This window comes from Mastigoproctus giganteus, chromosome 9, assembly GCF_048544385.1.
Source record: "Mastigoproctus giganteus isolate SK-2022 chromosome 9, ASM4854438v1, whole genome shotgun sequence".
Taxonomy (NCBI): Eukaryota; Metazoa; Arthropoda; class Arachnida; order Uropygi; family Thelyphonidae; genus Mastigoproctus; species Mastigoproctus giganteus.
Window position 1 is genome coordinate 29,935,951 of NC_143583.1, and position 15,316 is coordinate 29,951,266.

Consider the following 15,316-nt stretch of genomic DNA (forward strand, 5'->3'; position numbering starts at 1 on the left):
TCCAAGTTGGATGAATAATGAAGTTGCCAGGTTACTTGAGCAGAAAAAGACAGGATGGAAAAGTTACAGAAGAATAAAAAGTATTGAAGCCTATAACAGCTACAAATTGATGTGTAATAGTGCCACAGAAAAGGTTCGGCTGGAAAAGGCAGATTATGAGAAATTGCTGGCAAAGAGAGCAGGGGGAGGGATAAGGAATTCTTCACATTTATTAATGCAAAGAAGAAAAGGCCAAACCAGATTGGACCAGTATGTAATGGATGTGGCATAGTATTAGATACCTCAGCTGAAGTTGCAGATGAACTTAACAGTTACTTTGCATCGATATTTACAGAAGGAAAACCCTTTGCGTCAATGAGATATTATGGGAGTGAAGTTAAAAAAAAATGTAATTAATGATGTTGAAATTTCCCATGTTTATTTAATGAAAAAAATTGAGCCTACAGGCCAGTAAGGCTCCTGGGGTTGATGGCATATATCCAATAATATTAAGGGAGGCGGCAAATGAGAGCATTGAAGCACCGAGGCTAATTATGAGAGCATCACTGGACTCAGGAGTGATTCCATTTTTTGGAAAAGTGCCAATGTATCTCCAATACATAAGGGGGGGGGGGGTTCTAAAAGAGGTGGGAAATTACTGGCTGGTTAGTTTAACTTCAGTAATAAGGAAAATCGTGGTGACAATGATCGAGGGTGGAATTCAGGTTCATTTCAATAGAAATGGAATTCTGAAGAATACTCAGCATGGTTTTGTAAAGGGAAAATCATGCTTAACTAATATGGTAAGCTATTTTGACAGGGTCACTCAAGAGCTGAACTTAGGGAATAATTTCTACATTGTTTATTTGGATTTCAGCAAAGCATTTGACTCAGTCCCACATGAGTGGTTACTTTATAAGTTGGAACAGGTTGGAATCACAGGAGAGGAGGCAGAGGGTTGTGATAAATGGTTATTCCCCCGATTAGGTTGATGTAAGAAGTGGGGTTCCCCAAGGATAAGTATTAGGGCCACTGTTGTTTTTGATTTTCATAAATGACATCAATGAAGGGATAGAAGGTGTGATGTCTAAATTTACAGATGATGCAAAGATTGGTAGAGTAGTTAATGATCACCGCCAAGCAGAGTGACTTAGACAGACTTCAGGGATGGTCAGAAAAATGGCAGCTATATTTTAATCCAGCAAAGCATAAGGTATTACACATGGGGAACAGTAACCACAAAATAACTATACGCTTGGTGGAATTGAACTAAAGCAGGTAGTGGAGAAAAGGGACTTGGGTGTTATGATATGGTCAGACATGAAGTTCTCTGAGCACTGTAGACAGATTGCAAGGAAGGTCCATGGTGTCCTATTGATGATTTATCAAACAATTGCTAGTAGAGACAAGGATGTCATAATCCCATTATATAAGGCTACTGTTAGACCACACTTGGAATACCGTGTTCAAGTATGGAGACCGCACCTAAAGAAAGACATCGTGCTTCTTCATTGCAAGTGCCCAAAGACGGGTAACTCATCTAGTGAGATCGGCAAAAGGGCGTCCATATGAGGAAAGACTTTGAATATGTGGTTTGCAGAGCTCAGAAACTCGTCACCTTAGAGGAGACTTGATTGAGGTGTTTAAGGCTCTGGAGAGGCATAAGTAAAATGAATGAGGACTAAATTTTCACAGTTATAAATGATTCTAGAACTAGGGGCTATAATTTCAAGTTACAGGGGGAGAGTTTAGACTGGATTGCAGGAAGTTTTATTTTAGCCTGCATGTTATAAATTACTGGAATAAGTTACCTACATGGGTGGTAGAGGCTGAGAGTCTGGGGAAATTCAAAGGTTAGCTGGATAATTACCTAAGGGAGGAGGGAAATGCATAGGCTGTCAATTTTTCTTTTCTCTTATTAATTATTTTTTAAAATTTTCCTCTTATTATTATTTTATTTTTGGCTGGTACAGCATAAGCACTTCCTTGCACCATATGGCCATTGCTAATACTAATACCAAGTTCGACAAGTGTGTGTGTGTGTGTGTGTGTGTGTGTGTGTGTGTGTGTGTGTGTGTGTGTGTGTGTGTGTGTGTGTGTGTGTGTGTGTGTGTGTGTGTGAGAGAGAGACCCCGTAGTATAGTTCAGTATCCCATACTTCAGCACTTCCTTATTTAGACTTTTCAACCTTTTTTTCTGTGTAGCAGGGCAACCTGCTAGTAGGCCTCATCGTCTGCAAACTTAATAGCCTGTAAGTACTTTTCACCTAATTTAATCCTCCACTTCTTATTCCCACGTGCCTCCTATATTATCACTTCAGCAGAAGCATTGAGAACAAATCAGGTGAAAGTAAGCATCCCTGTCTTACTCCCTTTTTAACTTTAGCTCTTTCTGTTAGTTCTCCCCCTCACTCTTATCACCACATATTGTCTTCTATATAAGTCATAGATCAATGTTCCCAAGCAATGGGAACAGTTCTCTTCAGATTACTCTATAAAATGCCTTCTCATAATCCACAAAACACACAGAGGTTTCTTCCTGTGTTATACACTTTCTCACCCAACACTCTCAATGTTCCAATAGCATCTCTCGTCGATCTGCCTCTGCGAAAACCAGACTGTGAGTCATCCAGAAATTGTTCAATATGACTCTATATATGAACTTTGATAACTTTCAGCAGAATCTTGGATGCACGGGTAATAAGACTTATAGTTTTGTAGTCTTGGAATACTGTTGGTGAAATCTTCTTGGATATGGGGATTATGATTGATGTGCAGAAATCCTCCGGCCAATGCTCATCCTTGTATATCATCTTTATCAGTTCAAATTAAGGTTTTCTTCAGTTTTTCTCCACTGTATTTTAAAAGCTCTGCAGGTATGTTGTCAATTCTTGGTGCTTTGTTATTGCTAAAGGACTTCAAGGCAGTGTTGAATTCATGCTTAGATATTTCCTCCTCCATATTTCCTTTTGTTCTTCGAAGTTCAGTACTGTCATTCCCTTTTCAACCCATATTGCTGTTGTTTAGATTCCACTACTCTTTCTTGTTAATTCTCTGATTTTTCTATGCGCCAAGTCCACCCGACCTTGTTGTTCGAGCATTTCAAGGGTGCCTTATAGCTTGCTCTTTATATACTGTTTTGGTAACAAAAGTACAGCATGTATAGAAGAAACAGTTTTTGCATTAGTCAATAGTATATTTAATGTTATTATACAAACACTTATTTTTACAAAGTTGGCTGGAACAATGGCCAAAAACAGTTAATTTAATTATAATAAACTGAACTGTTTATTTAAACAGTTTAGTTTATTATTTCTTCCAATTAATTAGAAGTCTTTGGATATGTTTTGTACACCTCTTCTTTGTCCAGACTTAAAATGAAAAAGATACAGGGTGTTAGGTGTGAATTTATAGTCATCATCATCAATAATTCAGTCTTGTGACTGATCAGTTCCTCTGATGAGCTGTCACCATCTGTCTCTCCTGTACCATTTGTATTAGTCACTCACTAAGTTTTGAAGTCCTGCTTCATCTAGCAACGTCATGATGAAGGTCTTTTTTTGGTCTACCCATAGGGCTTTTTCCCTTCACAGTCCTCTCCATTGCATCCAGAAGCAAACTACCAGGTTGAATCACGTGGACCACCCATTTTAGTCTAGTTGATCTTATTCTACATAAAAATTTCCTTTGTTCTTGGACACGTCTTAATACTTCCACATTTGACACTTCTTCAGTCCATTTAATTTTTTACATCCTGCACCAGCACCACATCTCGCCTCAAGTCTCTTTTTGTCTCTCTCTTTGTTAGAATCCATGTCTCTGCTACATATAGTGCGACTGACAAGATACAGAGAAGGGCAACAAGATTGGTGAGGGGGAATGAAGGGATCCTCTTACCAAGAGAGGCTTAAGTTCTGCAAATTGCAGTGGCTGGAGACTAGGCACCTGCGTGGTGATCTGATTGAGGTGTATAAGGCCTTGAATGGGTTGAGACGCTGAATTCTGATAGAATCCTTCCACTTGTTCAGATTACGAACCTAAGGGGGCATAAATTCAAATTAAGAAAAGACAGATGTAGAATAGATGTGCGGAAATTTGCCTTTAGCCAGTGGGTGGTTAATTGCTAGAACAAACTTCCATCTGTTGTTGTGGAAGTTGATAGGTTGAATAAATTTAAGGAGGAACTGGATAGGATTTGGAGGGAATGGTGTGATTTTTTTTTTTTTGGCTGATGCTGCATAAGCTCATACACATGCCACTACATCTTTATTATCTTCTTCCTAATTTCTTGTGACATCTTCTTCTGTGTAATCAAGGACAGTTTATTCTTGAAAGATTGTTTTGCCACTGCAATTCTGGATTGAATCTCAGTTTGACATGAAATGTCCAAATAACTGCCCCAGATACCTAAAGTGCTCTACCTGTTCTATTCTTGCTCCATCGATCTCAATTCAGAAGGGAACCTTTTACCAATCATCATTGCCTTAGTTTTCATAATGTTACCTTCATTCCATACTTCAGCACTTTATTTAGTCGTTTGATAATTTTTTGCAGCATAGCAGTATGGCCTGATCATCTGCAAACTTAATAGCCTGTATGTACTTTTCACCTATTTTAATCTCCAAGTGCTTCCCTTATTACCACTTTGGCAAAAGCAATGAACAGACTAGGTGAAAGTAAGCATCCCTGTCTTACTCCCTTTTTAACATTACCTTTTTCTGTTAGTTCTCCCCTCACTCTTAACACAGCATTTTGTCTTCTATGTAAGTCATATATCAGTCCAATAATCTTCTTCTTGCATTCGATTTTCTCATGAAAAGGGAACAGTTCTCTCCAGATAACTCGATCAAACGCCTTCTCATAATCTACAAAACACACAGAGGTTTCTTCCCATGTTATACATTTTCTCACCCAACGTTCCAATAGCATCTATCGTCGATCTGCCTCTGTGAAAGCTGCACTGTGAGTCATCCAGAAATTGTTCAATATGACTCTCCATACGTTCTTTGATAACTTTCAGTAGAATCTTTTTGATATACAGGTAATAAGACTCTGTAGTCTTGGCATACTGTTGGTGACATCTTCTTGGGTATGGGAATTATGATTGATGTGCAGAAATCCTCTGGCCAATGCTCATCCCTGTATACTGACTTTATCAGTTCAAATAAGGCTGTTTTTCATATTTTCTCAACTGTATTTTGAAAGCTCTGCAGGTATGTTATCAATTACTGGTGCTTTGTTATTACTAAGAGACTTCGATGCTGTTGAATTGATCCTTAGATATTTTCTCCTCCATGTTTTCTTGCTCTTCTAGTGCCGTATTCCTTCATGTGTAAGTGCTTGAATCATCAAGGTGTTTCAACATATCTCCTCCATCTTTCCTTTTATTCTTTGAAGGTGAATATTGTGGGTCTATTAAAATTTGTAGCAGACTATTCAAATAGCCATGCCATCCTAACCACCTTCCAGAAAAGTGACTAATTAGGCCAAGCATGCAGAACTATTCAGTATGAAATGTGAAGGTATTATTCTGCATGAGTATCAGTTATTTAATATTTTCCTACTGTTAAACAGTTGGCCACATTACATCTTCAAGCATTTGCAATTACCATTTCTGATACTCTGTAACAGATACCAACCAACAAATCATATTACAATTACGCTAAACCAAATAACTCTGTACCAGATTGCATTTTTGTCATTCTTCTCACTGCCACAAAAAGCCTTCAGGGCACATTTTAGTCACAGTAGCTCTTGTGCCAAGAATAACCCACTAAACCAACCAACTCGGTAAAAGGAGTTCTCAAACAATAAATCCTATAACATGGAAAACTGCTTTGTCTGACTACAGCATCTGTCCAGTCTTCTGCAAACAATTCTTGGATATAAATTCTTCAGTATAATGGGGTTTCTGTATCAGTTATGCAACATATTTCCCTGTCCCCAATAGTGAAGGCCTTTTACATTTGTTCTTATCTTTAACTGAACCTGTGGTCATCAACTTTTCATGACAATTTTTAATTGTTTTTCAATCAAATATTACATTTTTTCCATGTGCAGCTTGCCAACATCTTTAGAGTACACACTTTGTATGTTGTGTTAGACTCCTGGATAGTTAAGCAGTTATCCATTCTTTATCTGAAAAATAAGAAAATAATTAGCAAGCAACACAGTTTTAGCACTGTTATTATCTCTTTTGTTTCAACAGTTTCATCTAAATAAAAGTAGGGAATTGCTGATCAGACATCCAGTATATATGCCAGTATTATAACTCAGACAAATCCATTTTGTCTTATTATTCTTTATTACAATTTATGGCGCCTCAATAGCCAGGTGGGTAGGAGCAGCAGTGCGTAGCACACGCTTCTTGATTAGACCAGGGTTCGAGCCCGTGACCACCAAATACAGAGGATGTGCAAATCCCCAGACTGGATAGAGGGTGAGGGCTGGCGTTAGGAAGGGCATCTGGCCGTAAAAATTGCATGCCAAAACAATAAAAAAACACTGACTCCATATATAATGGGAAAAGGAGAGGACAAAAAAAAAAATCTTTATTACAATTTATATCCAAAACTGTATCCCTTTAGTGAATTACTTCTTCCTACTTGCAGACTATTATTGGTTTTTATTAACATTCCTTTTTAAAAAAAAAAAAGCCTGAACCAATGCAACTTTATAAATAATTAACAAACTCAAAATATCACTACAAAAACACTCACCTATCATTGTTGTATAATCAGTTGCACCAAATATCAACTCAGGAGCACGATAATAGCGTGAGCAGATATATGACACATTAGGTTCACCCCTTACTAGATGCTTTGCACTAAAATTAAAACATTTTTACATTTTTTTAATAGTAAATGTGAAAATTACAAAATATGATGATAAACTTCAAAAAGCTAAAAATATTTGAGAGATGCAATTTAATATCACATAACTTTAAATAAGCTTCATTATAATTATAACTCACTCAATTACTTCACTTAATTAGTACAATATGCTTATCAGGTTATACAGAAGACTATGGTAGATATAAACTTGACTGTAGTCCAGTCACAAAACAGTTAGGTAAGCCAAAATAGATTGTGAGAAATCTTTGGCAAAGGAGGAAAAGAAAAACAGCAAAGAATTCTTTACTAATGTAAACACTAGACGGAATGGGATGAACCACATTGGTCCACTTGATAACAACGGTTTAACCGTTGCTGACCCTGCTCAGGTTACAAACAAACTGAATAGGTATTTTGCAACTTCATTAATACGATGGATCTTTAGAAAACTGGATGACAGAAGTTTATCAAATTCTAGCAGGGAGCTAAATGATTTTGCAATAAATCAGAGAAAAGTGGAAAAGAAATTGTTGAAGTCAAAAATAAAAAAGGCACCTGGGGTGAATGAGATCTAACCAATTATATTGAGGAATGCATAAAACGAGATAAGCAAACTCTTAGCCACAATTATGAGGGCATCTTTGGATTGGAGGAGGGAGGTTCCCCATGGACCAAAGATGTGCAAATGTATTCCCAACTCACAGAGGGTGACATGAATAATTACAGACCTGTTGGCTTAACCTTCTGTTCTGGGAAAAATAATGATTAAAGCAACTGGTTAAAAAACCTGGAAAAAATGGATAAAAATAACTTGTTAAAGAAGTGAGGCAGGACCATCTAGACAGGTGTGCAGCCATACGTCAGTCACAGAATCGGTTTGTTAAGGAGAGATCTTGTCTAACTTGACTGGATACTATGATGTGGTGACAAAGGAACTGAATGGGGAAAAAAAAAAAAAAAAAAATTATATTATAGTGGATTTCAGGAAAGCTTTTGATACTTTTGCACATAAAAGATTACTGTACAAATTGGAGCAGCGTGGCATTATGGGCAAGTTATTACTCTGGATAAAGGGATGGTTGAATCGGAGAAGAGAGTGGTTATCAATGGACATTGCTCTTAATGGACTAATGTTATTAGTGGAATTCCACAGGGTTTGGTGCTGGGACCACTGCTGTTTAATATATTAATTTGATACTGATGAAGGTATATCAGGCATAAGGTCGAAGTTTACTGTTGTATTTGGATTTTTTTGGCACAGGGGCCTCTTGCGCCATTTGTGCATGTTCATGATTTGCTTGTCACTATGATCACAGTTTATTATACAGATTTGTGTTTCAAATAATTAAACAGTTCCTCGAAATTTGCTTCATTGCCAAGAATATGAAAGGGTTTCTGTAAGTTGGGGACATTCTATGAGGATGTGTTTTATTGTTAGCTGTGACTGACAAAAGAAACACTGAGGAGGTTTCTCTCCCATAAGCAAATACAAGTGAGTTGGATGCGAATGACTGATGTGGAGCCTTGCTAGAATCACTTCTTGTCGCCTGCTTCTCCTGGAATTAGATGTCCACAGTTGTAGCTCTTTTTTTTATCTGCAGCAGTTTATTATTGATTTGAGTTTTCTAAAGGTGAGACCATTGTTTCCTGCATGTTGTTTTAATGATAGATTTGTAATCGGTGTAGAGAACTTTTAGTTGTCTGGAAGATCCAGAGTCGGGATGTTTAGCAGCATCATCCACATGTTCATTACCTGGGATGCCGACATGACTAGGGATCCAGCAGAAGGTAACCTTCTGATTGACTGTTTGATAATAAAATAACTTAGATTGGATCTCTTTAAGAATGGGGTGAGATGGAGAAAATGTAGATTGAATGGCAGTGACTACACTTAAGGAGTCTGTATATATCAAAGGTTCCTTGATATGGTAGTGGTTTACATTATTTAGAGCCAGTTTTATTGCAAATAATTCTGCAGTAGATGTTATTTGGTTTTTAGGAGCATTAGCAACTAAGGCCATATTGCTCAGGGGATATGCGGTGGTCATTTTCTGACCTTTCCGCATCCTCCATATTTGGTGGTCACGGGTTTGATTCTGCAGTAGAGACACTGCATTCAACAGAAAGTGACAAGCTACTGAGAAGGTGGAAGAAACTGCTGCAGCACCTACTGCTGTATCTGTTTTGGAACCATCAGTATAGATATGTACTTTTTCTGAGTTTCCCCAGGAATGCGATTTATGGAGCTGTTGAAAATTTGTATTAGCTAGGGAGTTCTTCCCCCATCTTAAAAGAAGGCTCCCACAGCTATCCTAAAGGCACTATGCTATATGGTGTTCAGACGTAACAGCGAACTTTTCCTAGCGGAGTCATAGACAGGTGACCCATAATCTAGGCGTTATCTTATTAAAACTCTATAGAGATGAAGGAGAGAGAGCTTCTGTCAGCACCCCAGGACATAGCGGAAACGGCTCTTAGGATGTTCAGTTTTTTTAAGACACGTGGTTCGAAGGTAAGATATATGGGAAGCAAAGTTAAGTTTAGTATCGAAAAATAATCCCAACAGACGAAAATTGTTGGTGATAGGAATCAGGCTGTTTTTTTTTTTAAATATTTCTGGATCCGGATGTAGTTTGCATTTCTTACAAAAATGAATTGCAGTTGATTTTTTTTCTGCTAAAGAATAACCATTCCGTAGTGTCCATAATTCTATTTTAGGTATGGAAACTTGAAGTCGTCTTTCAATGGTGTTCATAGTTTGGGATTGACAAGAGATAATAAGGTCAATGGCAAACATGTACAATTCTACTGTATTTGGTACTTCCCATATCATATTTGTAATTCTTACTGCAAATAATGTTGGACTGAGAATGGACCCCCTGCGGTACACCCTCCTCTTGTTCAAATGATTTGGATAAATTGTTCATATACCTTACCTGAAACGTTCCGTTGCGTAGAAAGTTTTGAATAAATTGAGGTAACTGACCTCTCAAGCGGAAAGAATGGAGATCTTTAAGTATGCCATATCGCCAGGTGATATCGAAGGCTTTCTCAATATCGAGATTAATCATGACTAGATGTTCTCTCCTTATGAAGGCATTACGGATGTTTACCTCTGCTTTTATTATCACATCTAGCTTTGACCTGTTCTTTCGAAATCCATACTGGCTGCTGTTTAGTAAGTTGTTTGCTTCCAGGAACCACGTTAGTCGCCTGTGGACCATTTTTTCCAAGACTTTTCCTAAACAACTAATTAGCGAAATCGGCCTGTAGTTATGCAGAAAGGTATGATCCTTTCCTGGCTTCGGGAAGGCTAGAACAATTGAGTTACACCAGGAGAGTGGATAGGTATTTTCTAAGAAAATACGGTTGTAATATTTTAACAATGTTTTTTTGCTGCTCTGTTGTCGAGTTGTTTTAACATTATATAATAGACCCCATCTGGCCCAGCAGCACTATTGGTTGTTTTATTGAGTGCCCCTAGAAATTCTGTTAATGTAGAAAAATTTATCTTATGCTGTTCTGCAGATTTTTTTAATTCGTTGAAGGGTTGGGTTATAGGTGGATATTGCTCATATGCTGGCAAATGGTTCCGCTAAGACATTTGCTATTTCTCCTGGTGATGACAACTCTTTTCCGTTCCAATTTAGTACAGTAATACCCCGAAGTTACGCGATAGGTGGGTCCGACGAAAATCGCGTAAGTCGAATTCGCGTAAGTCGGGGTACAACTTTGCATATAAATACATATAAATTTTGCTTAATTGGGACCAAGGACTAACAAAAACACTAGTTTAGAAGAAAAATATTAATAAAATTGCAGTTCTTTATACATATTAATACAAAATATGTATTAAAAAAACAAATGACTTACGTTAAAAAGTTATTTCGATGTCGATGGCTTCATAAAATCTAACAAATTCGTCTGACGACACAGCGCGTTCTTTTTTTCACGCAGAATTTCTTAGTAGCAAGCTAATAATTTTTTTATTCCTTGCTTTGTAGCTATAACGCGTTCTTCGTTGGAGTCTATGTTTTCTAAAATTTTTAAGCCCTTTACAATTGAGCCCTTTTCAATTTTCAACCTGTCAAGTTTGCAATTGTCATGTGCTTTTCGCCGTTGCTTCATTTAGGCCTGTCATATCACATGGTCTTTCATTTCGCTCAAAGCGTTTCACAATTTCATATTTTTTCTCTATCGACAGAGGCGGACTGGCCATAAGCCTTACCGGGGAAACCCCGGTGGGCCAGTGTGATTTTGGCCATAAACCATAGTGTGAGGCCACTATAAATTTTCCCGGGTAAGAATTTTTGATCCAGTCCGCCTCTGTTTATCGATAATTGCTTTTCTTTTTCTCTCTGAATCTGCAGTGTCTTCACCAGGACGCTTCCTTTTCACACCTTTTAATTAAGTATTTTACTCATTTTTAAGGAATAAAGCAGAATTACAAAACGAGGAGGCACGCTTGATACGCATAAACAAAGCTGCGCACATGTAGCAACTGAATAAACAACACCATAAAGGCAGAGATACACTATTAACACCTCACATTTCTAGGGGTTACTACTACCATAAAACAATAAAAATCCAGTTGCGTTTCTGCTAGTGAAATCTGTTATAAACTGGTAGTAAACTCGATCTAATTGCATTTGCGATTATACCGATAGCTGGAATTGTGTTGGTTTTTACGTTATTATGGTGAAATGTGTTTCCCCTTCACTGATATAAAAAACAGAAAAGCAGCAAAGTTGAATTTTGTTCATCTTTCGCTCTCAATCTCCGCCGTCGCACCGTATATCGATAACATATGAAAAACGACCTTGAAGATAGTGGGCGGCAGCGTTGCCAAACGAAAAAATCAAGAACCGCGTAACTCCGAGTTCGCGTAAGTCGGGGTAGCGTGTCGGGGTATTACTGTATTGTTAATTAGTTAGTTAGTTATTTGGTTTTTAGGAGCATTAGCAACTAAGGCCATACTGCTCCGGGATATGCGGTGGTCATTCCCTGACCTTTCCGCATCCTCCGTATTTGGTGGTGACGGGCTCGAACCCCGGTCTAATCAAGCGTGTGCTACGCACTGCTGCTCCTTCCCACCTGGCTACGGAGGCGCCTCCAATTTAGTATTGTAGATGGGGACTGAACATATTTGCCATTGAGCATTTGAATTTTCCTCCAGATGATTCTGCAGTTTGTGTCTTTATTTATACTTGAGGAAAAGCTAATCCAGGCATCTTTCTTTGCTTTCCTTCTTATTTGGCAGAACTTTGCTTTCAGTCTTTTGAAGTTAATTAAGTTACTAGTTGTGGGGAATTTACAAAATAAGTTCCAAGATCTATTTTTTTCCTGTTTGGCATGCGTACAATCTTGGTTCCTCCAGTAGTTACTGTGTTTCCATTTCCCCAGTAAAGATTTTGGTATTGCAATGGTAGCAGCTAGTAATATTTGACTAGTAATGTGTTCCGTGACATTTTCTTTGGTCTGAGATTGTATTATTTTATCATCTCGAGAGGCACATTCACTCCAGTGTGCCCAGCAGAATTTCCAAATGGAGCGATGTAGTGAAGGGGAGTTTCCTCGTGTTTGGAGTTTGCAGAGTATTGGCAGGTGATCACTGTTCAGTGGGTTTTCAAGAACAGACCACTCCATAATAGTACACATGGAGGGAGAACAGATCGAGAGATCTATTGCACTCATGGATCCAGTAGAAAAATGAATGTAGGTTGGCTCGCCAGTGTTTTAAAGGGTAAGTTGATAAGCATCAAGAAAGGATTCTATTAGCTTACCTCTCTTGTCAATTGTTGGAGACCCCCACAGCGAACGATGTGCATTGAAGTCTCCGAGCAAGCAGAATGGAGATGGTAGCTGGTCTATTAGATTTTCTAGGTCGAAGTTGGCAGATGACAAAGGGTGGTTAATGACAATACCAAATGCATGCTGCTGCAACAAAATCTAGAAAAATTAGGCAGATGGGCTGAGAAATGACAGATTAAATTTCAAACTGACAAATGCCAGACATTTATCAAAATCTAAAAGGCAGCTAAATAATTTTGTGATAACTGAGGGGAAAGTGGAAGAGAAATTGCTGAAGATTAACATCAAAAAAGGTGCATTCAATTATATTTAGGGAGGCAGTAAACCCACAGCCATAAACAGAAGAGCATCTTTAGATCAGGGAAGGTCTCTATGGACTGGGGATGAGAAAATGTATCCTCAATTCACAAAAGGATATCAAAAGGTGATAGGAGTAATTACAGACCTGTTAGTGTAACTTCTGTTCCAGGAAAAGTAATGAGGTATCCAGTTAAAGAAGCAATGCATGACCATTTAGAGAGGAATGCAATTACACTGCAGTCACAGCATGGATTTGTTAACGGGTTGATCTAGTCTGACCAATCTAATTAGATACCACGATACAGTATCAAAGGAATTGGAGGCAAAAAAATAATGTTGATATCATATATTCTAATATGAGGAAAGCTTTTGATACACATAAAAGACTGCTTTTTTTTGCACATAAAAGACTGCTGTACAAATTGGAGCTGCATGACATTAGGAGCAAGTTACTGCTCTGGATAAAGGGATGGCAGAATGGGAGAAGAGAGAGAGTAGTTATTAATGGACAATATTCTTCATGGACTAATATTATAAGTGGAGGCCCAAGGAGTACAGTGCTAACCCCATTGTATTGGTGAAGGATGAAGGTATGGACATTGAGAAGGTTATTACCATGTTGACCAAGATTTTTGCAGCTGCGGTGAACGCTAAGTTTTCATTTATATTTAGTCGTTTTATTGACTTAATTGTTATACTAAATTATTTTCTATAAATAGCTTTATAGTTCTAGCTAAGCTCCGTACTTTATTTTTGAAATTAGACAGCGATTTTGAAAGTTAATACTTAGTGTTCGTAGATTTTACGTTCATAACATGCAACCACTGTTATACGATATGGAATAGCATAAGGTTAACGTAAAACTAGATAGCAAAAAACATAGCACTGTGTTAGAAATCTGTTAGATTACTATAGTATTATCAATTAATCAGTAAAATTTATTAATCTTATTAAAGTTCATTGTTAATTAAATTAGACTTAATGGAATCATGACCCAGACTGAGCAGCAAAGCAGCGTTCGCAGAATAGCCAGAGTGCTGTGGCTCAGGGGAGAACTATAGGGAGTGATTCTCCAATGCATCACAATCTAAAACAATGCATGAAATGTTCGCAGACCTGTCTAGAACAGGACATGATCTAGCCAAGGATGTCTTTGTGTGTGCTAGGTGCAGAGACTGTGAAGAAATTAGGTGCCAACTCAGCGTTCTGGTGGGCGTCTATGAGAATTTGGGGTGTAGGGTAAAAGTTGCTGGGAACTTCAAGAGCTGCTGGGAGTCATCATGGAACAAGTAAATACATGGGCTGTGTTAGGGTAACTAAGAGTAAGAACAAGTGCATGTATACTGGTATGTACACTAATGCTAGAAGTATAGTAAATAAAACTGATGAATTTGAAGTGCTGATCAAGACATCAAAGGCAGATATTGTTGGTATATCAGAGACATGGTGTCACACAGATATAAGCAGTGCAGAATTAGAATTTGGGGAGTACAATGTGTACAGAAAGGACAGACAGGGTAGGAAGGAGGGGTTATGTTGTTAGTTAAGAAACACAAAATCTAAGGTAATGCATCCAGTTGACACAGATGGACAGTGCAATGTTGAGTCAGTTTGGTGTGAAATAAACAATGGGAAAGGGAAAATGAGAGTAGGAGTGGATTATAGGCTGAATATGACTCTGATGAGTACAACGAAAAATTGTGCACAGAAATAGAGTGGGCCAGTAAATCAGAATGTCTCATAATGGGAGATAATTTAAGGCTGATAACTCTCTAGATATTCAAGGAAACTTGTTGGTTGCTCACTTGCACGACAGCAAGACTTTTGTGGATTTATTGGAGTATTGTTTTCTACAGCAACTTGTTTGAGAGGCAACCAAAGGGAGTAATTCCCTTGATCTGATTATCAGCAGTGATTATTCATACATTAAGAATTTGCACATAAACAAAACCACTAGGTGACAGTGGTCACAGTGTACTGATGTGGGATTTACTTAAGATGTAACTACCATCAAGGGTAAAGTTGTTGTTGTTTGTTAGATTTATTGGTGCATCAGCAACTTAGGCTATAATTCACTAATTGCTGTCTGATATTTTCTTCGTTTTTCTTAGAGGAGATAGGGGTTCAGATAAGGTGATATTTATTAATAAATTTTAGAAAAAGAAAAATGTCATCCATGTTCTCTTGATCTCCTAGGACACACTGTAGTGTTAAATAATTTTAATTGTGAAAATTAGAGGAAAAAGCTGTTTTCCGTTCTTTGATATTGCGGGCTTTCTACGATGATATGCTTTACTGTTAGTGGGCATAAACAATTGCTGCATTCTGGAGGGTCACTGTTTGTTAGTAGACAGCTATGAGCGAGGAAAGTATGACCAATGTGTAATCTGGCTA

General features: G+C 37.8%; 1 protein-coding gene across 1 annotated transcript in view; it reads right to left on the reverse strand.

Moving 5' to 3' along the window:
* Positions 1-15,316, reverse strand: part of sgg (glycogen synthase kinase 3 beta homolog shaggy) — a 299,419-nt gene that overhangs the window by 78,713 nt on the left and 205,390 nt on the right. Inside the window, exon 6 of the mRNA XM_090381919.1 lies at positions 6,698-6,804. Coding sequence (XP_090238045.1) covers positions 6,698-6,804 — 107 coding nt within the window. The remainder of the gene's footprint in view (positions 1-6,697; positions 6,805-15,316) is intronic.